Here is a 22226-nt window from a genome sequence, read left to right on the forward strand (position 1 = left end):
TTCACGACTTGTATGTTATTTTATTAAATTGTTGGTCAAACGATAAGATACGTTGGTATTTAAGTATTATTAACAAAACTAACACTGAATTATTATACATTTTTTAAATAAAATTAATATTTCCTAATTCCACCCGACTTGTTATAATCAAATCGGTCTGAATAATTATTAATTCCCGGTGGTGGTGGACATACGGGCGTCAAGTTTGAATTTCCAGAGAACTGCTGGTTCATTCTTCCCGATGCGCCAGGATTAGAGTTCCACCTGTCGACAGTTGGCGGTTCTGAGCGCCATGTCCCCCCTTTGGGTGTCCACGATTTTTGATTGTTAGATCCGAATTTTGATTGGAGTGGTACTGGATTCCAACGCTCCGTCACTATAAATAGAACCCAATAAAAACCACGGAAACTAGCAAAAAGTAGTACCATTAGATTCCGGGTAGTGATGTTCTCTATCCGATTTTCCCTGAGATGATACGTGTCTGTCTCTATTTTCTGGTATCGCTCTAAAATGGGGACTCCTGTCACGATCCCCGTATCTCGTCTCTTTCGACCTAAACAAGTAAAAGTCGTTATTTAGCTTGAAATATTTACCTTTACCTCATGGGTACGTTAGAATCTGATTCTCTAGATGGCGCTTCTCTGGTATCTCTCCCCCTGACATTATCGAAAGATCTGTCGTATTTTACTGATGTATTTGAACGATTTACAGATGTATGTTGGGGCCGCTCTGAATTATAGTCACGGTCGCGCTTTTCCGAGAAAGTCTCATGTTTATAGGGCAATCTCTTAAAATCTTTGGGAGTTGAGAATTTCTTTGGCGCCAACGTACTGTAAAAATAAAATAAATTCAACTGCGAAACGTCGCACAAGTTTCGTTACCTTGAGTGAGGTGGTGGTTCAAACCGCGGTGCCTCTTCAAAGTGTCTCTCATTAGCAGGTCTCTTCCTTTCTTCAAAACCTTCCTCCCTTCGATACGTCATTGGTAACGGTCGCTTAACAGCTCTTCTATCTTCCTCGAGTCGCAGTCGTGACCTCTGCAACTCCATTTTTTCCATTTCAAGTTTTTCCCTTTCGATTCTCTGTCTCTCCCGTTCTAACTTAATCAACTCGCTCTTCTCCCGTTCAATTTTATCCCGTTCTAATCTTAATTTCTCACGTTCACGTTCTAGACGCTCAGCTTCGTTTCTTTGTCTACGTGATATCTCACGCATCTCACGTAGACGCACTGCTTCTTCGTGTCTGCGTCGGCTGTCTTCCCGCTGGGCTCGCTCTCGGTCACGCAATCTCTGCCTTTCTCGTTCCTCCTGCGGTATAAAAAATATGACCATGCAATCTTTAACTTAAAATTTCCTAATTATATGCGCACTAAATTGCCAAAAATCTCCGCTAAATTCTGGGAGTTTCTAGAATGACAACATTTCATCCCCTATACAGGGTAAACCCGAATAAAGTGCAAAGATTTTAACCTCAATATCAGACAACGCAGTTTGACATTATGACCAAATTTCGCGTTCCGAAACGTCACCGTTTCCGAGAAAAAAATGTCAAATAGTTTTTACGTAGTTAAATTCAATAGGCGCCGAATAACGGCTAATCCGGGGGAGTTTGCCCCATTCGAATTTCGATTTTTTTTTGCAATCATTATCTACAGCGGTGTTTGATACTGTGGTTAAACTCTTTGCACTTCTTTGGGATTCACCCTGTATGTACAAATCGCATTTCTCCATAAACCAATAACGAAAAAATTTTGCTGGCTCTAGAGCATCAAAGAAAATGTTTCGTTTATTGTTTATACAAAATTTTAAGTCTCTAAAAAATTAATGTAGGGTAGTTTTGTCGAAATTAACATGTTGCATATCGAATAACGCAGAATTAAATTTTGATTTATAATATATACAACATGTTTATAGTTGTACACAACAGTTTGGATTTTATTCAAAATCAACCAAAAAATGTTTCGATTTTAGGGGTGGTTTTTGTTATAGATGCAAGTTGCGTTAGAGCCACCATTTCAAAAATATGTGCTGTCAAACTAAAACAACAAAATTTACTAAACTGCAATTTGAGATACAGGGTGTACCCGAATAAAGTGCAAACAATATCAGACAACGCAGTTTGACATGATGACCAAGTTTCGTGTTCCGAAACGGCACCGTTTCCGAAAAAAAAAAAGATTGAAGTTTTCTGCAGAAATGGGTGGGCGCCACTGAGGTCTATTATGATAGTTCAGTTTATTGTTAAGTTCGGTTCAGGCCATCAAAAAATTGGGAATAAAAACGCTAATAAACAAGTGGCAAAAAATGTCCTTATCGGAGTTCCAGTCGGTTTAACATTAATCGTGGTAGAGAAATGTGGGTTTTACAGTGTCAAATTGTTTAAATTTGGATTATTTTGAGTTTGATTTTTTTCATTCTTTGACAGTGGTTTTTTCAAAAGAGTTGTGATGAATCTTAAGTTTTAAAAACTGTTTTCTCTACGGATTAAACTGAATTGGATCGTCAAATGGAGGGAATTTGATCATTTTTCGTCATTACTTCAGGTAACTTTTTCATTATTTCATTTTTAATCAAAATTTTAATTTGATCCACAAAGCGAATGGGAAAAAATCATCTTCCAAACCAATCAAAATAAAGATCGGCCCTTTTGATGGTTTAATTTATTTCAAACAAATTAATTTTTCGCAATAGACACTTTTAAAAATGATGTTTTGAAAACCATTAATTATGTGAAAGTTAAACAAATATAAGAGTGAGCGTAAACGTTTTTTGGCAGTCTTTTGGAAACAGTTACTGAATTCGATCCCATAAGCGTCGAATAACAGGTAATCCGAGGGGGTTTTGCCCCCATTCGAATTTCAATTTTTTTTTGCAGAATCGTTATCTACAGCGGTGTCTGATATTGGGGTTAAAATCTTTGCACTTTATTCGGGTACACCCTGTATATCAAGTATGAATAAACTGAAAGCCTATGCCGAAGTCACTCCTCAAGGTTAAGGAGTGAAACCGGCACTACCTTACTACTTATTCTAACGAAAGAAAGGATTGTTTACTTTGATTTTATCGAAAGTGAGAACATTCGCTCGGTGGATAACACGAGAATCAGGTTTGTGGATAGGTCTTTCTCGTTCTCGTAATCGTTCTCTGGAGGGCGTTCTTCTGCGACCTCGACTCGATCTGTCCGAAGTTATAGATTTCTACAACAAAAGAAGGGATCAGTGAGGTGTCCACCAAGTACAAATCTGTCTATTGAGAAATTGTTTCTGGAAATAAAATCAAAAGGAACGGAGTAATAAGAAAGGCAACAAGTGATTGACGCGCCGAACTAAATTAAAATGCTTGAAGGTTTTTATATAGTACTACCCCTACTCTAATTATGACAACGGCGCAGAACAATGTTCGATAAAATAGAAGACCCCTGAGCGAAATTATCACAACCAACCTGCATACAGTTTTAGACGGCAGTATTATAGAAATTGGAGGTGACAATCCCAGAAAGTTGAGATTTTGCGTCTTCTTATTATTCTACACATCTCGGTAATTGGTAGTTTCTATCCTCGCTGATTCATATTTAGAGCAGGAGTAATAAAATATAACAATCCATACAAAGCATTTCGATGTATTATTCGCGTCAATTACTTTTCAGTCAGATTTCCTATTGTCCCATTCTATTGTCCTTCCATTTCCATCCGCGTTGAAATAAATTTCAAGTAATTCGACGTTCTTCCAGAAAACTCACAGCTTTATCAAAACTACAATAAAACAAACAATAATTACCCTCCTTTCAGGGCTGCCGCGACTTTCAGCTCTGTCATTATCATCATGTTTCGTCCCTTGATCAGACTTCTCTTTCCCGTCGGGACTTTTCTTAGATTTCTCTTCCTTCTTTTCGTTACTTTGTGTTTTCTTATTTTCCTCTACAGGTTTTTTCCTTGCAGGATTTAAGCTATCTGCTTTTATATTTTCGAACTAGACAAAAATAACACGTAAATATGTAGAAGCTACAGTAAAACTGCCCTACTTTGTCAATTTTGATAATTTGCCCATTAAATTCGGTGTTGTTAAGCTTTGTAATGACGTTAGAAGCATCCTCTGCCGATCCCATCGTGACATAGCCAAAACAACAAGATCCAGGGAATCGTGCGTTCACTACAACTTTTGCGCAAACGACTTTTCCACAAGAAGAAAGAAGTTGTTTGAGTTCATTCGCACGTGTGTTTTTAGGGACGTTTGTTATCCACAGAATTCTCGGATTAGACTGGGGCTTCTTTTGAGAGGAAGATTCTTCAGCAGTGCCATTGCTATAAAACATCATCAAAATAAGAATAGTACATTTTCTGAAAATTATAATATTCATTCATCAACTTTCCAAAAATTTTTCCATTCACCCAAAAACGCTACTCTGTCTAAAAGACTATCTTTAATTGGAATCGGTACACCTCTTCAAGAAACGCTTGGATAAGCTCACCATTACCACGCTTATATCTTCCTTAGACCCACGAACAAATCATATTCTCATCTGTTTAAAATCCATGATCGTGTGATCAAAAACATTCTTTTGCCCAAATTGTGGGTTAAAGAAAACTTCTTGAAGAAGATGAGGTCTTTCCTCATATGGACATCAAATTAAAGAAAACTGGGCTTGTTGCAGTTTGAATAAAACCAACCTAGATGTTCCTGTATTGCCGTCTTGGTTTTTCTTAGAGACGTGTTGTGAAGAACTTGTAGAGTCCTTGGAGTCTTCAACTGGACCTTGTTCTTTTGGAGTTGCCTTCTCATCTACAGGAAGAAAGGAAATCGTTGATATAAATCTTAGCCAACAATATTAAGTCCCCAGAACTCTAAATTTTGAATTATTTTTAACACTGCACTAAAGTTTAAACACCAAATCTGCGACGGAATTTGTTCAAGGCTGTGACCAACAATAACAAGAAAACTAAAGACGTGTTTAGTCTAAACACCTTAGCTTCACATAAATTGCACTTTCTTTCACTGTTATCACTTAGCACTCTTCTTGTACCTCTTCCTTGTAGATTCCTAGTCTGATCACTTAACACTGTTGCTTGAAACTTTAGTTTTCATGTTATTTTACATCATAGCCAAGAATCGCGGTAGAAAATAAACATCAAATCAAAACATACCTAATGCATTACTTTCTGGTTTCTCCTCCTCATGTTCAACACTCTGAAATAAAAAACTGTAGTATTGTTGATCATTTTAAACAAGTGAGTTACCTCTTCATTGATTTTTTCTTCTTCTTCTTCTAAGCACAAATTGATAGTTACTGGCTCTTGATCAAATTTATCGTCTTTGTTTTCAGTTGCTGATTCCTAATAAAAAAATTCAAGCATCCATTAAAGAAATTAATGTTGACAATTTGATGATAAAAAACACTAAGTTATAGAGCGCTACAAACTGTAGAAAAAATGTAAAGTCCACTAAACAAATCTAGTTGTCAAGTAATAGTACATTATTACACGTATTCTATAAGACAATTATTGTAGCTCGAATGAGTTTTGACCACGACGACCACAACGAAAAGAATTGTAAGCAATCGGTTTACGTTGCAAGTGGCCAATTTGACAGTTTTTTTTATTATTTAAGGTTGGAACCTTGATTAATTAACTTTAGAAATTTTAAGATGCCAAGGTTGGCTTCATTTTCCCCCAGGATTTGACAATTGGCAATTTTGACGTGAAATTTGCTAGGCATCGATGTTACTTAATTAATAAGTGCAATGTTTCCAGTGAAGTGACATTTTCTTTAGATGCGACTGCTGTTTAGAAACGGTAACTAATTTAATTCCGACACATTACATTGAAAGAAGTGCCCTAAAACCCAACTCACATAACACGGCCATTGCAACATTTACAACAGAAACGAATTACACGATTTTTCTACTTTGATTTCGAGTGGAACCAGTCTAAAGTAATCATCCATAAACGTACTATTTTTTACGAAGTTTAAAACTGCTCCTCCTTCCTCCATGCAGTTTTTACCTAGAACTATGGTTTATTTTTTCGCCAGCAGATGGTTTAGACCATGATAACCGACTCGAATTTTAAATAAAAAAAATATTTATTTTCGATTAGAGATTTTTGACAAGTTCAGTTGGTAACAAATGAAGTAATGACATTTGTCCACAAAATTTGAATTTGAATATCAGTATCAATTTTTTCTAAATTTTTGTTACCAAATTGTTTTTTTCAAAATTACACATTAAAACTTTTGTTTTTCTTTTGGTTCATTATACCAAAAACAACATATTCATGATTATTTAACACAAAAGGCAGCAAATAGAGAAATATTCAATTTGAATAATTGTTATTATAGAATGCATTTGAGTTTTACAATGGAAGTATTGTTGACGCAAAGTAGAAAATAAAACACACCTTTGCGGTTTCTTCTTTTCGCACTTCTTGTTCTATATCCCTCACTTCACTCTCCTGTTTCCTACTTTGACTTTCTTGACATGCATCATCACCTTGTTGACTATCAACGTTTTTCTCGGTTTTCTCCGAATCATATTCAGTTTTTTCGTTAAAACTCTCGTCACCTTGATCTACAATTATAACATTACAAAACGTGCTCATTCATTTAATGAATATTTACATGATGACGAAGTAGAAAGCCTTTTGTTTACTTTCCGATCACCGATATCAAAGCTGAAAGTTTCAGGATCAACACCTTCGTTCTGGAGAGCCTATTAATATGGAAAATAACCAGTTGATTGTGTAATTGATTATTCAATATTTACCTTTTGTAGACGGTCCACAAGATCTTTTTTCACTCCATTTTTATCCAAACCTCGTTTTTCTAATTCAGCCCTCAGATCAACCACACGGAGCTCAGACAATTTTTTGCTCTCACCTTCTGACATCGTGGATATTATATATTTTAAATTACCATGATAATGTAAATGTTTTCAGACGACGCTTTTGACAAGCAAGAATGCAACACAATTCTCAATATGGCCGGAAATGATGTCGTCATAAGACGCCATATTTGATTGGTTAGTCGAGAAGCGGCGCGAAAGTCAAAATTTCTAAACGTTCCCCTTGATTTAAAAAACAGTTCATGATACAGTTGATCACAATCATAATATTAAATCAGTTTTTTCGTTGCAGAGAAATTTCCGGTAATTTATACATAAAAAAAACGGGAAATTTTAAATCTGGTGTCATGTGCGCTTTCTTCCACCACTGTACAAAATGTCATCGAACTTTCGATTCCTGGGAAAATTTATCCGAAAAGTGTCAATCAAAACTAATTCCAAAAAACAAATCCGCGTAAAGAATTCAAATGGACTTTCTAAAGTCGAACGAAAACAGTAAATCTGTTTTATCAATTTGTGAAAAGTAAAACCGGACGCGCTGAAGCTTAACAATGGCCGATCAATCTGCTCTCTGATTGGTTGCGAAGGTGGTTTCCGTTATTTATGGAACCAATTAGATTTTTTTCAATCAAATTTGAATTGGTCTTCAACAAAACCATTGTGATCGCCATTGTAAACTCGAGTTATCTCTCCAAACTTGTAAAAACTGGTCGGAAATTGAAGTTTGTGGTTCTACAGAAAGTGTTTACGTTCGGGTATAAATGAAACAGTTAAGGATTTTGGTTTAGCAACACCAGAGGAATTTCGTGGCAAGACATGGATATGCCTAAGAGAGGATTTCGTTCTGTACCCCCGAAACGACATGAATACACAACTAAAAAGGTAATAAACACATACCCTAGAAAGTCATTGGTAAAAAGTACCCACGAAACTTGTAAATAGAAGTTGTGTTAAAGTGAGGTTATGTTGTTAGGAGTTGGCAGAGCGAAGGAGTCTTCCACTGTGCCCCCCGTTACCAGCAAAAGCGACCAAAAGAGCCTTCAAAAGTTTGTTTCAAGAGAAAGGTTCTCCTAAAGCAATCTTTTTTAGCCAACCAGGTGAGAATTATTTTGACCAAATTTTATAAAATAAGTAACTGAAATTTGTTTTAGTGAATTTAAGTCGGTTGTATAGTCCAGACAAGGAACAGAGCTACTTTGAACAAATTTTCGCCAAAAGTTCAATCATTGGAGAAGGATCATTTGGAATTGTGTTTAAAGTGAAATCACGAGAAGATGACAGATTTTATGCTGTAAAGGAACTAAAACCTTCACACAATTTACAGTATGGTTATGCAGAAGTCGAAAATTATGAAAAAATTGGCGTACATAACAACTGTGTCCAGTATATAATGGCCTGGGAAGAATTCAAAATTATACACATACAAATGGAATATTGTCATTTAAGTTTAGCACAGTATTCTGCAGTTACACATAATATTGTTGAAGCTCAACTATGGGAAATTCTCTATGATATGCTTAAAGCATTGGACTTCTTACATTCTAAAAATCTCATTCATTTAGATGTTAAACCTGGGAATATTATGATGAGCAAAGGATTCTACAAGTTGGCTGATTTTGGTCTTCTTGTAGATTTAAATAAAGTAAGAGAGTTATTTTTTTTAGAACGACGTCTTAAAAGGCATTTTTTAGCATGATGGACGAAAAGTATCAACAATTTCTGACGGCGATGCCAAATATTTAGCTTGCGAGGTTCTAGATGGCACCTATACATATTCTTGCGACATATTTGGATTAGGAATTAGTCTTTTGGAACTAGCAACCAACATCGAATTACCTGAATTTGGACCTTTATGGCACCAAATACGAAAACAATATTTACCACCGGCGTTTTATAAAGGTACGAACTACTGAATCAGGGCCCAACGACAATTATAAATTTAATTTTTTGTAGGAGTTAGCAGAGCGTTTGCCATTAATATTGAAAATATGATGTCGACAAACTACTGGGACAGACCACAAGCTTCAAATTTACTGAAAAATGCACATTTGAAAAAAATTCAAAAGCAGGACTTGAATAAACCGAGAATCAACTATAGTGTAAGTTTCTTCTCATTGAATATAAACCGTACTATATGTTGTTTGTAGAAGGAATTGCCGGATGAAGCCTTCACATTTCAACAATGCAGCAGTCTTGACAATAACAATATTGTAGATACTCCTAAAAGACCTTTATATGAAGTCCGCAACAATTTGTAAGTGTAATCATTTACAAGCTAAGGCTTTTGGCTACTTTTAACATAATTTACATGGTTTTTAGAAGTCGTGGAAGTGAAAGTTGCCGAGATCTGGACTTCAGGCGATCGAGCGATTGCTGTCAAGATCGAGAAGATAGAAACGCTCCAGATGTGAGCACGAATCGGCGGGGCTTATCAAGAGTAAAACTCACGTTTTAGCCTTTTCAGATCTTAAGACAGTTGTGATAATTCCATAGTACTTAAGAGTAATGCCCAAAAGACTGAAAAAGGCACCACGTCAATCTATAGTATTAATATTTTTACTTTCATTGTGTTACCTGATTATTTATTTATGAAAGTTTCGACTTGATCAGGTTGTTAACACTTATATGTCGCATCTTTTTTACTTTTGTATTGTATTGTGTTAAGATTGAATCATCTTTAATCAGTCAGTAATTCTTATGTGTGAAAAACATGCAATATTCCATGTGATTTAGTAAACTGTTGTGATTAAGACTTAATGGATTTGCTCCCGCGGTTTAAAAAGTTATTTAAATAGGATTAAGATGTAATATTTTCCTAATTACCATTAAGTCTTGTTATTTTTGAATATAGTATAAGAGTCATGAGTTTTTTGCAATTTTGTTTAAATGTTTGATAACACCATAATTGCTTCAAACTTCATTATGGCAGTTTGGTGTTGGTTTTTTGTGATTTTATGTTCATGTTTCTGGTTGTTACATTTTTAGAGTTTATTTAAGTTTTTTTTTGTAATTTTCGTGGACATGCATACGTCGTCACGTTACACAATTCTTTGTTTCTAATTCAATAAAAAATATTAAACAATTCCCAATTGCATTTACTTGGTCAAGTACAGTAAAACCTTACCATAAAATTTGTTACAGTACAACCTCGATTATCCGTGCTTCTCGGGACCGGAGCCTACACGGATAATCGAGTTGTTAACTTTTAAGGCAACAGATTTATTTGGAACGTTTTTTTAATTGAAAATATAAAACCTTTAACAAAATTTATCAACATCGTAAATATTGCAATAAATTGAAACAATCAACTCTTATCAGACATTACATAAAAGTAACTATTTTGTAGTAAAAAATCTGGTACTTTTAGTAATTTTTTTTGGTCTTAAAATTTTCTCTGCCACTTGAATTTTCAGTTTCCTTAATTATGAAGGTTTCCATTGCAAAAGTATTTTTATTTATTTATTTCAAGCATTTTTGTTAATGTTTGCAAATACTACTATTCAAAGACAAAAATTTTAACTCGTAATTTTGTTTTTGCTCTCTGGACTGACTACACCAACGTTACTCGTGAAATTCAAAATTTTACATTTTCTACCATTAGAAGCAAAAGTACGAAGGAGTTGCTCTTCGATTTGTGTGTTCTTTGTAATGCACGGATAATTGAACGAACACCCTTGCACGGATAATCCGCACCCGGATAGTCGAGGTTCTACTGTATTTTCTAAAAATCAATAAATAATTAAAAAAGAAAATAGCTCTCCACTGCAACAGTGTGCAAAATGTGTCATTTCCTAGTCCTTATACAGGCATTCCATTTACTTTGTGTAGACATATATGAGAGGATAGAATACATTTAAAAAAAACATTTAAATTTTGATAAATTGTGATAATTATACATGTACAAGTACATATATGTAAAGGGTTGTATTTGGGTACAAAGTAGTACTTTTATTAACTCCATTTTTCGACCATTCGTCCGGCACATTAATTACCGGATAATAATCGAAATTTTACTGTATTTTATTTTACTACATCACAAGAACACATTAAATTATAACAAGGATATATATTAAATTATAACAGTAACTAACACAATTTTGAATACGATGAGTGTGGTATACTAACCCATTGAACCCTTCGACGTCTAAAACAAAAAAATAAATATCGTGGGTGGTTAATATTACAAAAACTTACAAGATAGACACCAACAATGAGCCCAAAGAGACCAATAGCACTACCAAAAATTTCAATAATTAAAATCTTGACAAAAAGTGTGGCGTTTGCAGCATCGGCGATGGCAGCTCCAGAACCGACAACTCCAACACATAACCCGCAGAACAAATTAACGAATCCGACAGTAATTCCAGACCAGAAAATAATATAAGCTCCCATCCAATTGCTAGCAAGTCGTTCATCTGTCAGTTCTTTACCCTCAACTTGGTAGATCTACAATTCATTTTTGAGATTCGTTTAATTCAGAACAGTCTCACCTGAAAGGCACTTGATAGAACAATGGCAGTGATGAGTCCATAAATAGCAACAGCTTCACAGAAGATGATTGAAATTAAATTTTTTGTTTTAATTCTGGGGGCTTTGACTCCAGCACCGACGATACTAACACCAGTTGTGTGAATTCCTCTGAAAATTGGGATATTTTTGGAAATTTCAAATTGTTAGCTTACCCTGCGGCACCTACTACTGATAGGGCTACAGCGAAACCGATGCCTAAGGATGCCCATTGGTAGGGTGACATCTCCGTTAGGAGCCTAACAAACTTAATTAAGAAAATATACAGTTTGAGGAATTGCTCACCATGCTAGACTAATTTGCTCGCCTTTTCCCGTGAGTAAGTAGTACAGAACTGTATGAAATAAGAAAAATTGGTAGTTTTACAAATCACATGATCAACACACACCTTCAAAAGATGTTCTTACCTAGGATGGTAATAACAGTAGAAGACAGCACACTGCCTGTGTAAACTAAGGAGTATCGCATTTTGTATTTTATGCTTCTAACTTTATTTTTTTACAAAACTCAGTTTTTAAATGAAAAAGGACATTGTTTTTTACGTCCTGGTGCCTCGTAACTGAGCTTGTGATCTTGATCAGATAACGCTTATCTTATCTACTTTGTAATAAAAAGAGAGAGGGGGGAGTTATGAAGAAAAGTTTTTATTATGTGGTCCAAAAATACAATTCCTACATATTTTAAGTCATATTGTCCATAAAATTGCAAGGCACAAACCTACTTTATCACATCATAACAAGTGCAAATTCAACACTTCTATGCTAATATTAAATTAAGTAGTATACAAAATGAAGTTAGTGTAGCAAATGGTGGAGAAACGGTTGGAACTCTTAGAATACTGAAAATCAGAAGCATCCAATTCCATTTGATTACGACGGAATGTAATACACTTTAAGCCATTTGGGCCTCCACCCGTTTCTCATTTTGACAAATTTGCCAGCGAAGTTTTACTGCCGAGGAATGAAAAATTGTTATTTCATGTCTTACCACTAATACTTAAAATTATGAAGGTACATGAGATAACTTTATCCACACCTGTAATGAATAAATATGACCTAACGAGAGCATTTGTTGCAAAAGATACATAAAAAAAATCTAAATAAATCAAAAATATAAATAGATCACGAAAAAACACCAAGGCTAAGATCCCTTAGGAACATTGCACAAAAAACATTATTTACACATAAAATCTTCAATTTGTTCCGATTTCACGTGTCTATTACCAGCGGTCGTCGGCATTCCGTTTCCCATTCTTAGGATGTAAGGAATCACACTATCTATTTGCACTTGCCCTATCAAACCGGCGAAGAATAACTCTTCGAGGACTATCGGTTCCAAGCCGCGAAGAGGCGGAAGACGCAACAGTAACCTGCAACAAATAAAAGAATTATTGAAAGGTTAAACAAATGGGAAAGTCTCACCTTGGGAAACGGTCAGTGTCGTCCGGAAAACTATTATGTACATAAGTCTTCAGCGCCTGAAATGACTTTTCTTGAAGTTTCTCCACATGTTTCCTCAGCAGAATGTCTGGCTGATCGGCGGAGAACAAAGTAATCGCTTTCAAATAAGCATACTCGTGTTCATCAACATTCAACTTATTCATTGTAGTCGCATAATCTTGCAACTTAACAATATGATCGCTCACTTGCTTAACTTTTGTAGCCGACATCTTGTCTTGTGCTATCAAAGTATGCAAATGACTGATAAGAGCGGACAATATTGTCGACAAAGACAAAGTCTGTGAACACTGTGCTAAACCCAAAGTAAATAACTCTGCCCAACATCCTCTAAGTAACGTAATCTGCGTTTCCGTCGCTAAATATTGAAATGCGGGAATATTTCTGGTCCAATGTATAGAGAGGAAGAGCAATCTTGACCCGCTTTCACAAATATAATGTATATTTAAGTATGGGGGAACTGGTCCAGGGATTTGTAAGTTAAAACTAATGTGCTGTTCTTGTAAAATTGGTCCCTCATATTCATAACATTTTTCATCAGAACCTGTCACTGAGGATAAGTCTGTACCGTTTAGATATTGAACACGAGCCATCGTATCTAGCGCTTTTGAAATTAATTGTTTGTCACGAGCCATTATTAAGGCGTCGCTCAATTCACCAGCTCCAGTGTTTGTACTATCCATTGAAACGTCATCTTCAATGCTTGCTTGGCTTGGAGATAAGTGGTAGGGGAGTTCTGAAGACCCACTATTGCCTGCAAATACACATAAGTTCAAAATTTCAAAGAGTGACTGCATAACTTTGCAAGGAAATTAATATTTATAGAGCATGGCTAAAAAAGTGTTCTTTTAAGACCATGAAATGAGAAAATTCGTAATTTGGTGCTTATAAACAAAATTTCTAAGGCCTACTTTGATGAATTTCTTACCAATGCGTTTGTTTAAAAACTGTAATCCCAAATCACAAGGGTTAAAAGAAGCTGGTAACAATCCTGGAGAATCAGTGCTTAAATCCTTCCTTATAAAAATCTTATTTACATTATTGGAATTGTAGTTATTTCCTATGTTATTTGAATAGTCTTTTTTATCTATGATAGGCTTGCGTTCATGTTGTACAGCTAAAAAATAAAAATAAACAATTTGTTTTCTAAACAAAGCTTACATACAATCACTTCTCATTCCACAAGCTAGACACTTCTGGAGTCTACAATATTGACACCTATTCCTGTGGTGTTTGGTAACTTCACAGTTCTTGCTTCCTCTACACTGATAGCCAAGTTGCTTTCGGATAGACCTTTTAAAAAATCCTTTGCAGCCTTCACAACTGATAGCACCATAGTGTCTCCCTGAAGCTCTGTCCCCACAAACCACACACAATTCTACCGTCAGGCACAAATTATTCGAGTTATTTCTAATTTTATCACTGAGGATTTCAGATTTAATACCATGTTCTATATCCATTTTTGCAGTCTGTTTACACTGGTTTCCACCGTACAAACACAATTTGAAGCACTTACGGTTTCATTTGTCGTCACATTAACTTCTGAAATTATTTATAGGTTTACACAAAACATATGACCTTTTCTTGCATTATTATAAAGAGAAGTAATGCTGTGAACAAGGTTCATGACCTTACACCTGCTGCTGTTTTTAGGTGTAGGGACATTGTTTTCCGTCAGGTAGCGATAAGCAATCCTTCATCTTACCAGCGCGCTAAATTTAAACTGACAGATCTTATCTCATTTAATTCTTATTACATCACAATCATTGTTGAAATTTTGTTTTTACCACTAAACAAAACGAGGCTGATTGTTAACCGTTAGCAAAGTAAGAATTTGTCTATGCGTATCTCAACTTTTTATAACAAGCATTTATATTTAATTTAACCGCCTCTAAATAAGTTTATTGTCCAGCCGTTAGAAGCCGCCACATTCGTGTTTAACGGTCTCCGTTACCAACCTAACGCTCTTCGTAATATAAAACACTTTAATTAAAGATTTGAACAATATAAACATAAACAGATGATAATTCAATCGTCGTTACATTAATTTATTTTGGAATCCATTGTGTTAAGTCCTAGTTTGTTCGAATTTAAGACAATCACTTCTTGACATTTCCAATCAATTTTAAGTTGGTATTAGTTTTTCTTCATTTCAAATACGACGTTGTTGTTAAAAAGTGAGTTTTCAAGAAAGTGGTTCGTTCCATTGGAACTATTGTACAAAATGGACTCTAACAAGAAATCTCAGCATGTGAAAATATATGCTCGTCAAAGGTAAGTTTCTTTCTCGCCGTTTTAAAATCGATGACAACTCCAATTTAGGCCCTTCAACTCGGCTGAAACAGCACAAAAATGTACGAGTTTCGTTAACAATATATCTCATCGTGAAGTGGTGGTGAAGACCGGTCTGAGCGAGAAACGGTATGTTTTTGATAGAGTCTTCAATGAGGAATCTTCACAAGTTGATGTTTACAACACTGTTGTTGGTCCGTTGATTGCAAACGTGATTGCTGGCTACAGTTGCACAGTTCTTGCTTATGGGCAATCAGGGACAGGAAAAACGCATACGATTTACGGAGAAATTGAAGAAGGTGGTGAAATTAATCTTACAGAGGTGAGTAACAAAATATTTTTTTTGTATGCTACTTAATACTGCTTTTTTTGTATAGGAACATGCAATGGGTCTGGTCCCTCGCGTTGCAAACCAACTCTTTTCCGAGTTAAGCAAACTAAATGAATCCACTGAGTACACTGTCAATGTGTCATTTATTGAGATCTACAATGAAGAGGTGCGTGATCTCCTGAATAACAACATAAATCTCAGGTTTGTTATCAATTGATTACTCCCAGGTCTTATATTTTGTTTCAGAATATATGATGACCCTCTGAATAAAGGCGCAACCATTATCAAAGATCTCTCAAAAATGACTGCAATGAATACTCAAAATGTTCATACTTTTTTGAGTAGTGGCTTAAGCCTGCGGCAATACGGCTCAACTTGTGCAAACATTCAGAGATCGCGGTCTCACACTTTATTTACCTTCGCCGTGGATGTGAGAGAATCAACTTCCAGTGGAGAGATAGTTAAAAGTGGAAAAATACAATTAGTTGATTTAGCTGCGAGCGAGAACAGAGGGCGTTTTGGAACTATCGATGTTCGAGCTAGAGAATCAGGAAGTATAAATCGCTCTCTTACCACCCTGATAAAAGTAATTAAAGCGTTGGCTCAGAAAATTCAACATGTTCCGTTCAGGGACTCAAAGTTAACCAGAATTTTACAAGAGAGTTTGGGCAACAAAGCGAAAACTTCTATGATTGTCACATTTTCTCCGAATTGCCACACGGCTGATGAGAGTATGGCTGGTTTGGATTTAGCAATCGCTGCTAAAGCCATTCAAAGTAACCCTCAAGTTAACATCAACAAAAAACACGCAAATCTAATGCACGATTTACAAGAGGAAATTGACAAACTAAAGAGCGAGTTGTTCGCTGCTCGTACTGAAGAAGGTCTCTTTGTAAGCCACGAATCTTATCAAAAATGTACAGAGGAGATGGCAAAAAACAAAGAAAAGATTGCTTCTTTAATTGCTGCAATTAAGGGACTGGAGGAGCACTACCAATCGTTAGAACAAGAATATGCCAGAAAGAATTTGTCATTTGAACAGAACAAAACTTACTTAGAGAATGTAAATTTACGTTTGCAAGAAAATGAGCGAAAACAAAACACAGAAGAGGTTAAACTGAACGCTGTTGTTAAGAAATGCGAAGTTGTGTTTAATAAAACCCAAGTTTTGATGGATATCACTACAAAATCCACAAATGTGAATGATATTTATTATAACAAATATCAAGAGCGAGATGCATCTAGCTCCAGCAATGCTCAACTAGCAAAAGACATGTTTTCGTTAGTGAGGTCTTTCTTTGAAAACGTTAGAAATATCGGCGCAGACAACACTATACTTCGTTTCCAAAATCTTATTGAATCTGTAAAAACTTTTGAAAGGTCTATGGCACATGAATCAGAGCAAGTTACTACTGTTTTGGATGATTTTCAAAAGCGCAGCGAGTGTTACCAAGCTAAGACAAACGCTCTTTTAAAAAATAACTATAATGACCTGAGAAAAATATACAAGATCGTTTGCTGCATCTTAGATCATCAAAAACAATCATGCAGTGAACTCGAAGAAGCAAATGTTGTTTTCTTGGATAAGTTTAAAACCCTGGTCGAGACTAAACTATTGGAATGTTCCATCAAAAGCGAAAAGGTAAGTTTTCTGAATTTAAAAAACAACAACAACATACTCTTTTTTTAGCTACGTGAGAGGATTACATTAAAACGAGCAATCATGAAAAATGAGTACGTGCCACTTTTCGACAGAGTGAAGTCAAGTCAAGAACAAGAACTTCATAAAGAATGTCTCGAGTTAAAAGAAAAAGCGGCTGCGGCAGAAGCTGCTATTGCCAAATCCAAACAACAACAACAGATAAAGTGTGAGCAGATTACAACTATAGACGATAAACTTAAACAAATTGAGCAATTAATGAAGAGTACAGTAAGTGAAGAAGCGACTACGGAAATTCAGGATTCGGGTAGGAACTATGGCGATAGTGTAAGTTTTGCTGTTTGTACTTCTGGAATTTAAATTGATTTTATTTAGGTTGTGGCAACCATTCAAACTACGAAATCTGTGATGAACGAGAAGGTAGAACAAATGGATGGCAATAGAAACGATGTGTGCAATGAAGCTGCTAGTTCCGAACAAGCCGCTACGGATCAAGTAAACGCCATTTCTTCAGTCGCAAAACAATGTCTACTTCGTCGAAACAACGTAAGTCTGCATCAATTCTAATTATTTTAATAACGTAATGCTTTAGGCTCTTCGAAGTGAACTAGCACCGTTGGAAATCTCATTAGAAGAGTTACAAAGAACGACAGGAGAATTGAATACCGATATTTTAGCTTGTAATAGAATGCTAAATACGTTTGCAGAGACTCGAGAAAAGCAGCATAATTTGGTGAAGAGCTCTGCTGAGGCCACATTTGCGTCCCTGAGCGAGTTGAAAGCTAAAGTTAGTTCTGTGGGGCATACAGGTGATACTCCTATTAAAGCGACATACATTTATTCCAAGATTGAAGGAAAAGATTTTTCTAAGGTAAATTGAACAGGACTTATTTCGGTCGTATATGTTTTGATTTTAGGAAAATGAAGAGTTCTAGAAGTCATGAGATCTATGAAGTATTCCAACATTTGAAGTATATAAACTTTCGGAGTTTTTTTTTTAATTTTGATTCATTTTTATTTAATTTAAAGCAACTGCAAACTGTTTGTTTTGATTTTGTAAGATAGACAATTTTTGCAGTATCACTTTTGGTGACACCATCTATATATCGTCAATCATGAATTTGGAATTTTTTCCAAAATGTTTTCGCAACTTTGAGATTTGTAGTTTATCTTGCTATCTATAGTTCCACACTGATGCTTGAAAAAATATTCATCCTGTATCAAGAATTGTTTTTCTGTCATGTTTTTTGTAAATTCACGTTTCAACATCTTTAGAGCATCCTTTAAAAAAAGACCAAACTACATACGTGATAAATGCTTAACGTGATGGTTTTTCTGAAAATGTTGATTTAAGTCACACAAATGAAAGTTTCCTGAAATTTCATATTCAGTAGGCTTTAATAAAAAAAAAACGCTGAAGTTAGTGCATCAAGTTGCTTAGAAAATGATGGAGTCATCATTTTGCAATGGTCTAAATTCTATCTTAAAAAACGTGTCGGTTTATCTTCCAACCAACATTTTATTTTCTGGCCCTTTTGAAAGTGGACATGAGCGATTTCTCAATAACGTGCGACACTCAAATTTTATACCATTTCTAAACTTCGTCATGGCTTTATTTCAGGAACTGACATTTCTCCCTTTTTAGTTTCAATTAGTGGGAAAGTTTACAGAAACTCAGTTTGTTTTTAATAGGGTATGACATCAAACCGCAGTCTTAACCACCTAACTTCACTGTCTTCACTCTCCAATAAGTGGCTTAATTGTTTGACTTCCAACAGTTTCTTAAATGCTTCGGCGGAAATGTTTTTGCAAGCTTTCAAAATTTTGTACAAATGAAGTCAGTCACGTACAGTATTTACTGCTTTCCACAAATTGGATTGACCTGTTGGAACTCCATATAAATTCACTTTGAATCTTAGCTTTACAATGCTGCAATTCTGGTTGGCGATCCCAGCGACCAATCCGCGAACGTCACCGTCAATAGATGACATTGTCAAACCACTAAACTGTCAGAGGTAAAGTCCCTAGATCGATTTAGATTAATCCATCAAAATCAGTGTGCCCCACTATTAAATTATAATAGCAATAATAGGTAGTGTTCAGGTCAAAGATGAAAGTTTAGTGGTTTGTAGTTTTATCATAAATGTTAAGTTGAAATTATTATCTTGGTTCCTATGCAGAAACTTCATCTTTTAAAAAATTCGTAATCCCAAATCAGTGCCTAAAAATGGTAAGTTTTACATGTGTTTGAATTTTGATTATTTTATTCCTTGTGTAGGTCTTCCTAAAATCCACACCCCTTCAAAACCACACACGTGCAATCCTAAAACTCCTTGACAAAAATTTGGTTAGCAAAGAATATGTGGAATATCAGTTTTGGCAGCTGAGTCAAGTTCCAACCTCACATTTTCAATCGGCGCTCCCTCGTCTGCCTATTCCTTTACTAAAACAGACATGCGAGCGGTATTTAGCTGCTCAGAAACCATTATTAATTGAAGAGGCGTACAAGAAGACTGAAACCAATGTACACCAATTTAGAGATGGTGTTGGTAAGCAATTGCAACAAATGTTACAAGACTATGACCGGAAGAATAAACACACCAGTTATATAAGTGAATTATGGTTTGACAAGTATTTACGGTCACGAAGTCCTTTACCGATCAATTGTAACCCTGTTTTGGTATTGAACAATGATGATAAGCCAGAATACAATGATCAACTTATTCGAGCTACCAATCTAATTGTGAGCAGTTTGAGATTCTACAGGTCGTTGAAAGCCGACCTTCTTCGTCCAGAGATTTTCCACTTGAATCCGGCGAAGAGTGACACAGAACAATTGAATTACATTCTAAGCAAATTGCCTCCAAAATTAGCGTACATTTGTGCATATTTAAAAAAAGCTTTTCCTCTGGATATGAGTCAATACCCTAATTTGTTTCACACAACTCGTGTTCCTGAAACTGATAAAGATCGCCTTGTTGAAAATCCCGATTCTAGACACATCACTGTTCAGTTCAAAGGTCATTTCTATGCTATTAATGTACTAACAGTGAGCAATGACATAGTTCCGGCGACCCAAATAATGGAAAATCTAAGGTTTATTTTGAATGACAGCAGACCACCAAATGAGTCTCCAATTGGAGTCTTGACGACCCTTGAACGGAATAAGTGGGCTACCATTAGACATGAGTTAGCAGAAGACGTCAATCTGCAATCTTTGAAACTCATTGATTCAGCTCTATTTAATGTCTGTCTTGACGATCAAAGTGCCGGAAGCGACCCGTATGATATTACAAGATTGTTTTTGCATGGAGATGGAACAAATAGGTTCATTTTTATAATTGAATTCCTATTGTTTTTCAATTATTTAATTACAGGTGGTTCGACAAATCCTTCTCTTTGATCGTGGCAAAAGACGGCGTTAGTGCCGTCAATTTCGAACATGCATGGGGGGATGGCGTTGCTGTCTTACGATACGCGCAAGATATATACAATGATTCGAAAAACAACCCCAGGGTGCACCCTGAGACTAAAATTGCAGGACCCGACGCAGAACCCGTTCAGCGTTTAGGTAAAACAACTGTTTACTTATTTAAATGTGCCTATTACATAGTCATTGTTTATCAGGGTTTTGACACTATGACAAATTAAATATTTGCATTCTTAATTTAGCTATAATTTCTATTATCAGTCTTTGCATTATTAAAATTGTACTTTTGGTATTTATTATGTTATGCAGATTTCCGCATTACGATCAACATGAGCGAATATATAAATTGTGCAAGAAAATCGTATAGGACCATTTGTGATAATTTGGATGTGAATTATACAATTTTTGAGGGTATTGGAAAAGACACGTGCAAGAAGAACAAAGTTAGTCCTGACGCTGTCATGCAGTTAGCATTCCAGGTATACATTTTTTTTAAATTACAATAAAAATGCTACTTATTGCGCGTGTTTGTTTAAACGAATGTTTATTTTTAGTCTATTCACCGTGATAAGCTTGTGAAAAAATGATTTTAGGTCGCATACCACAAATTGAACGGGTCATTTGTCTCCACCTACGAGTCTTGCAGTACTGCTGCATTTAAACATGGCAGAACTGAAGCAATTCGTCCATGTACCACCTCAACAAAGGTGAAGATAAATAAATAATATTTTCTGAATCTGTTAACTGTTGATTACAGAACTTTACCTTAGCGATTAATTCAACCAATAAACCATCAGTGCCTCAGTTAAAATCGATGATTCAAGAATGTTCCAATATTCACAATCGTTTAATTAAAGAAGCAGCAATGGGTCAGGGTTTTGACCGCCATCTGTTCGCTCTGAAATCAATAGGAGAGAAGAAAGGTATCACAAGTAACATATTCGAGGATCCTGAGTATTCTCACATTGGGTACGACATCATGTCTACAAGTACTCTAAACTCGCCTGCAATTTTTGCGGGGGGTTTTGGACCAGTCGTTCCGAACGGATTTGGTATGGGCTATGCAATTAAAGACGAGTTTTTGGGAACTCTCGTCACTAATTACAAGGATCGCACTAGCGGACCAGACTTCATCAGTGCTTTAACGAAATCTTTCGAAGAAATTTTTGCAGTTTTACAAGCCAATTGAACAATTCAAAGTATTTTTGTTATGTATGATATGTTGGTCTATTGTCATTTTAGTCTGTTTCAATGAATTGACTATATTTTGTATCGTTTTGTAATAATAAAAGGTTTAAAAAGGCGTACTCGCAGAATGATTTGAATTTAATGGGATTTTTTTTTTTGGTAATCACAAATTTCCTTGGGATTGAATTACGTATTAGCACTTCTTTGGGTAGCTACTCAAATAATTTCTTGAATACTTAACAAACATTTCAGTTAATTGTTTTTATTCTAAGTATTTGTATATTTGAAATCTAGGAGTTAAGTTCAGCCAGAGTAAAATCTTTGCACTTTCAATTACAAACGTTCAAATAAATGAATGGAAAAGATCGGAAATTTTTATTTGTAATCGACTCTAACGTAGTTCTTGGTGATATAATGTTTAACGAAACCATAATAGATTGGTGATAGGTACTGCTAATTGATGTAACAAACTTTTCCGTTAATACGGTTTCGGTTTCAGTTTTAGATC

The 22226-nt window shown here is 35.4% G+C and overlaps 6 protein-coding genes across 7 annotated transcripts; 3 read left to right on the forward strand and 3 right to left on the reverse strand.

The window, feature by feature from the left end:
- Positions 1 to 7004, reverse strand: LOC148167259 (uncharacterized). The gene is made up of 13 exons (XM_088047079.1): positions 6756 to 7004; positions 6611 to 6701; positions 6391 to 6560; positions 5233 to 5328; positions 5140 to 5182; positions 4666 to 4777; positions 4020 to 4299; positions 3776 to 3967; positions 3052 to 3195; positions 882 to 1306; positions 600 to 830; positions 426 to 553; positions 1 to 376 (listed from the first exon to the last, which is right to left on the reverse strand). Exons 1-13 carry the CDS (start codon positions 6876 to 6878, stop codon positions 114 to 116), a joined length of 2298 nt encoding a protein of 765 aa, XP_087903205.1. The 5' UTR covers positions 6879 to 7004; the 3' UTR covers positions 1 to 113.
- Positions 7005 to 7376: 372 nt separating this feature from the next.
- On the forward strand, positions 7377 to 9926 carry LOC148167260 (membrane-associated tyrosine- and threonine-specific cdc2-inhibitory kinase-like). 2 transcript variants are annotated; one of them, XM_088047081.1, is made up of 7 exons: positions 7377 to 7715; positions 7807 to 7930; positions 7985 to 8475; positions 8525 to 8732; positions 8787 to 8932; positions 8981 to 9087; positions 9156 to 9926. In XM_088047081.1, the coding sequence occupies exons 1-7, from the start codon at positions 7650 to 7652 to the stop codon at positions 9286 to 9288; spliced, it is 1275 nt and encodes a 424-aa protein (XP_087903207.1). In that variant the 5' UTR covers positions 7377 to 7649; the 3' UTR covers positions 9289 to 9926. The 2 variants fall into 2 exon arrangements, with proteins under 2 accessions (XP_087903207.1, XP_087903206.1); XM_088047080.1 differs by having other exon boundaries at positions 9153 to 9924.
- An 850-nt stretch (positions 9927 to 10776) lies between these two features.
- On the reverse strand, positions 10777 to 11932 carry LOC148167261 (V-type proton ATPase 21 kDa proteolipid subunit c''-like). The gene is made up of 6 exons (XM_088047764.1): positions 11768 to 11932; positions 11646 to 11694; positions 11516 to 11599; positions 11324 to 11471; positions 11028 to 11279; positions 10777 to 10977 (listed from the first exon to the last, which is right to left on the reverse strand). The coding sequence occupies exons 1-6, from the start codon at positions 11826 to 11828 to the stop codon at positions 10954 to 10956; spliced, it is 618 nt and encodes a 205-aa protein (XP_087903890.1). The 5' UTR covers positions 11829 to 11932; the 3' UTR covers positions 10777 to 10953.
- A 51-nt stretch (positions 11933 to 11983) lies between these two features.
- Hr78 (Hormone-receptor-like in 78) lies at positions 11984 to 14506 on the reverse strand. Its single transcript, XM_088047763.1, has 4 exons — positions 13983 to 14506; positions 13746 to 13934; positions 12782 to 13571; positions 11984 to 12729 (listed from the first exon to the last, which is right to left on the reverse strand). The coding sequence occupies exons 1-4, from the start codon at positions 14275 to 14277 to the stop codon at positions 12534 to 12536; spliced, it is 1470 nt and encodes a 489-aa protein (XP_087903889.1). The 5' UTR covers positions 14278 to 14506; the 3' UTR covers positions 11984 to 12533.
- A 221-nt stretch (positions 14507 to 14727) lies between these two features.
- LOC148167263 (kinesin-like protein KIF11) lies at positions 14728 to 18327 on the forward strand. Its single transcript, XM_088047388.1, has 8 exons — positions 14728 to 15091; positions 15140 to 15431; positions 15487 to 15641; positions 15687 to 17082; positions 17131 to 17427; positions 17476 to 17646; positions 17693 to 17971; positions 18018 to 18327. Exons 1-8 carry the CDS (start codon positions 15042 to 15044, stop codon positions 18033 to 18035), a joined length of 2658 nt encoding a protein of 885 aa, XP_087903514.1. The 5' UTR covers positions 14728 to 15041; the 3' UTR covers positions 18036 to 18327.
- Positions 18328 to 19061: 734 nt separating this feature from the next.
- CPT2 (Carnitine palmitoyltransferase 2) lies at positions 19062 to 21834 on the forward strand. Its single transcript, XM_088047389.1, has 7 exons — positions 19062 to 19224; positions 19281 to 19330; positions 19379 to 20427; positions 20478 to 20671; positions 20840 to 21009; positions 21124 to 21237; positions 21288 to 21834. Exons 2-7 carry the CDS (start codon positions 19328 to 19330, stop codon positions 21717 to 21719), a joined length of 1962 nt encoding a protein of 653 aa, XP_087903515.1. The 5' UTR covers positions 19062 to 19224; positions 19281 to 19327; the 3' UTR covers positions 21720 to 21834.
- The last annotated feature ends 392 nt before the right edge of the window (positions 21835 to 22226 follow it).

The sequence above is a fragment of the Gnatocerus cornutus genome, chromosome 10, assembly GCF_029298725.1.
Source record: "Gnatocerus cornutus isolate USDA-ARS CGAHR chromosome 10, icGnaCorn1.1, whole genome shotgun sequence".
NCBI classification, from domain to species: domain Eukaryota; kingdom Metazoa; phylum Arthropoda; class Insecta; order Coleoptera; family Tenebrionidae; genus Gnatocerus; species Gnatocerus cornutus.

Coding starts and splice junctions, on each gene's coding strand:
- LOC148167260 (XM_088047080.1), top strand. CDS start 7,650: ATGGATATGCCTAAGAGAGGATTTCGTTCTGTACCCCCGAAACGACAT. Junction 8,476..8,524: donor TTCTTGTAGATTTAAATAAA/GTAAGAGAGTTA, acceptor GGCATTTTTTAG/CATGATGGACGAAAAGTATC. Junction 8,733..8,786: donor ACCACCGGCGTTTTATAAAG/GTACGAACTACT, acceptor AATTTTTTGTAG/GAGTTAGCAGAGCGTTTGCC.
- LOC148167261 (XM_088047764.1), bottom strand. CDS start 11,828: ATGCGATACTCCTTAGTTTACACAGGCAGTGTGCTGTCTTCTACTGTT. Junction 11,472..11,515: donor TCAGTAGTAGGTGCCGCAGG/GTAAGCTAACAA, acceptor CCCAATTTTCAG/AGGAATTCACACAACTGGTG. Junction 11,280..11,323: donor TTCTATCAAGTGCCTTTCAG/GTGAGACTGTTC, acceptor AATGAATTGTAG/ATCTACCAAGTTGAGGGTAA.
- LOC148167263 (XM_088047388.1), top strand. CDS start 15,042: ATGGACTCTAACAAGAAATCTCAGCATGTGAAAATATATGCTCGTCAA. Junction 15,092..15,139: donor AAAATATATGCTCGTCAAAG/GTAAGTTTCTTT, acceptor ACTCCAATTTAG/GCCCTTCAACTCGGCTGAAA. Junction 17,647..17,692: donor GTCTACTTCGTCGAAACAAC/GTAAGTCTGCAT, acceptor GTAATGCTTTAG/GCTCTTCGAAGTGAACTAGC.
- CPT2 (XM_088047389.1), top strand. Junction 20,428..20,477: donor CATGGAGATGGAACAAATAG/GTTCATTTTTAT, acceptor ATTTAATTACAG/GTGGTTCGACAAATCCTTCT. Junction 21,010..21,123: donor TCATGCAGTTAGCATTCCAG/GTATACATTTTT, acceptor AAATGATTTTAG/GTCGCATACCACAAATTGAA.
- Hr78 (XM_088047763.1), bottom strand. CDS start 14,277: ATGGATATAGAACATGGTATTAAATCTGAAATCCTCAGTGATAAAATT. Junction 13,935..13,982: donor TTGTGGAATGAGAAGTGATT/GTATGTAAGCTT, acceptor TTTATTTTTTAG/CTGTACAACATGAACGCAAG. Junction 12,730..12,781: donor GACACTGACCGTTTCCCAAG/GTGAGACTTTCC, acceptor TATTTGTTGCAG/GTTACTGTTGCGTCTTCCGC.
- LOC148167259 (XM_088047079.1), bottom strand. CDS start 6,878: ATGTCAGAAGGTGAGAGCAAAAAATTGTCTGAGCTCCGTGTGGTTGAT. Junction 5,329..6,390: donor GAAAAGAAGAAACCGCAAAG/GTGTGTTTTATT, acceptor TTTTTTTATTAG/GAATCAGCAACTGAAAACAA. Junction 4,300..4,665: donor GGCAATACAGGAACATCTAG/GTTGGTTTTATT, acceptor GATGTTTTATAG/CAATGGCACTGCTGAAGAAT.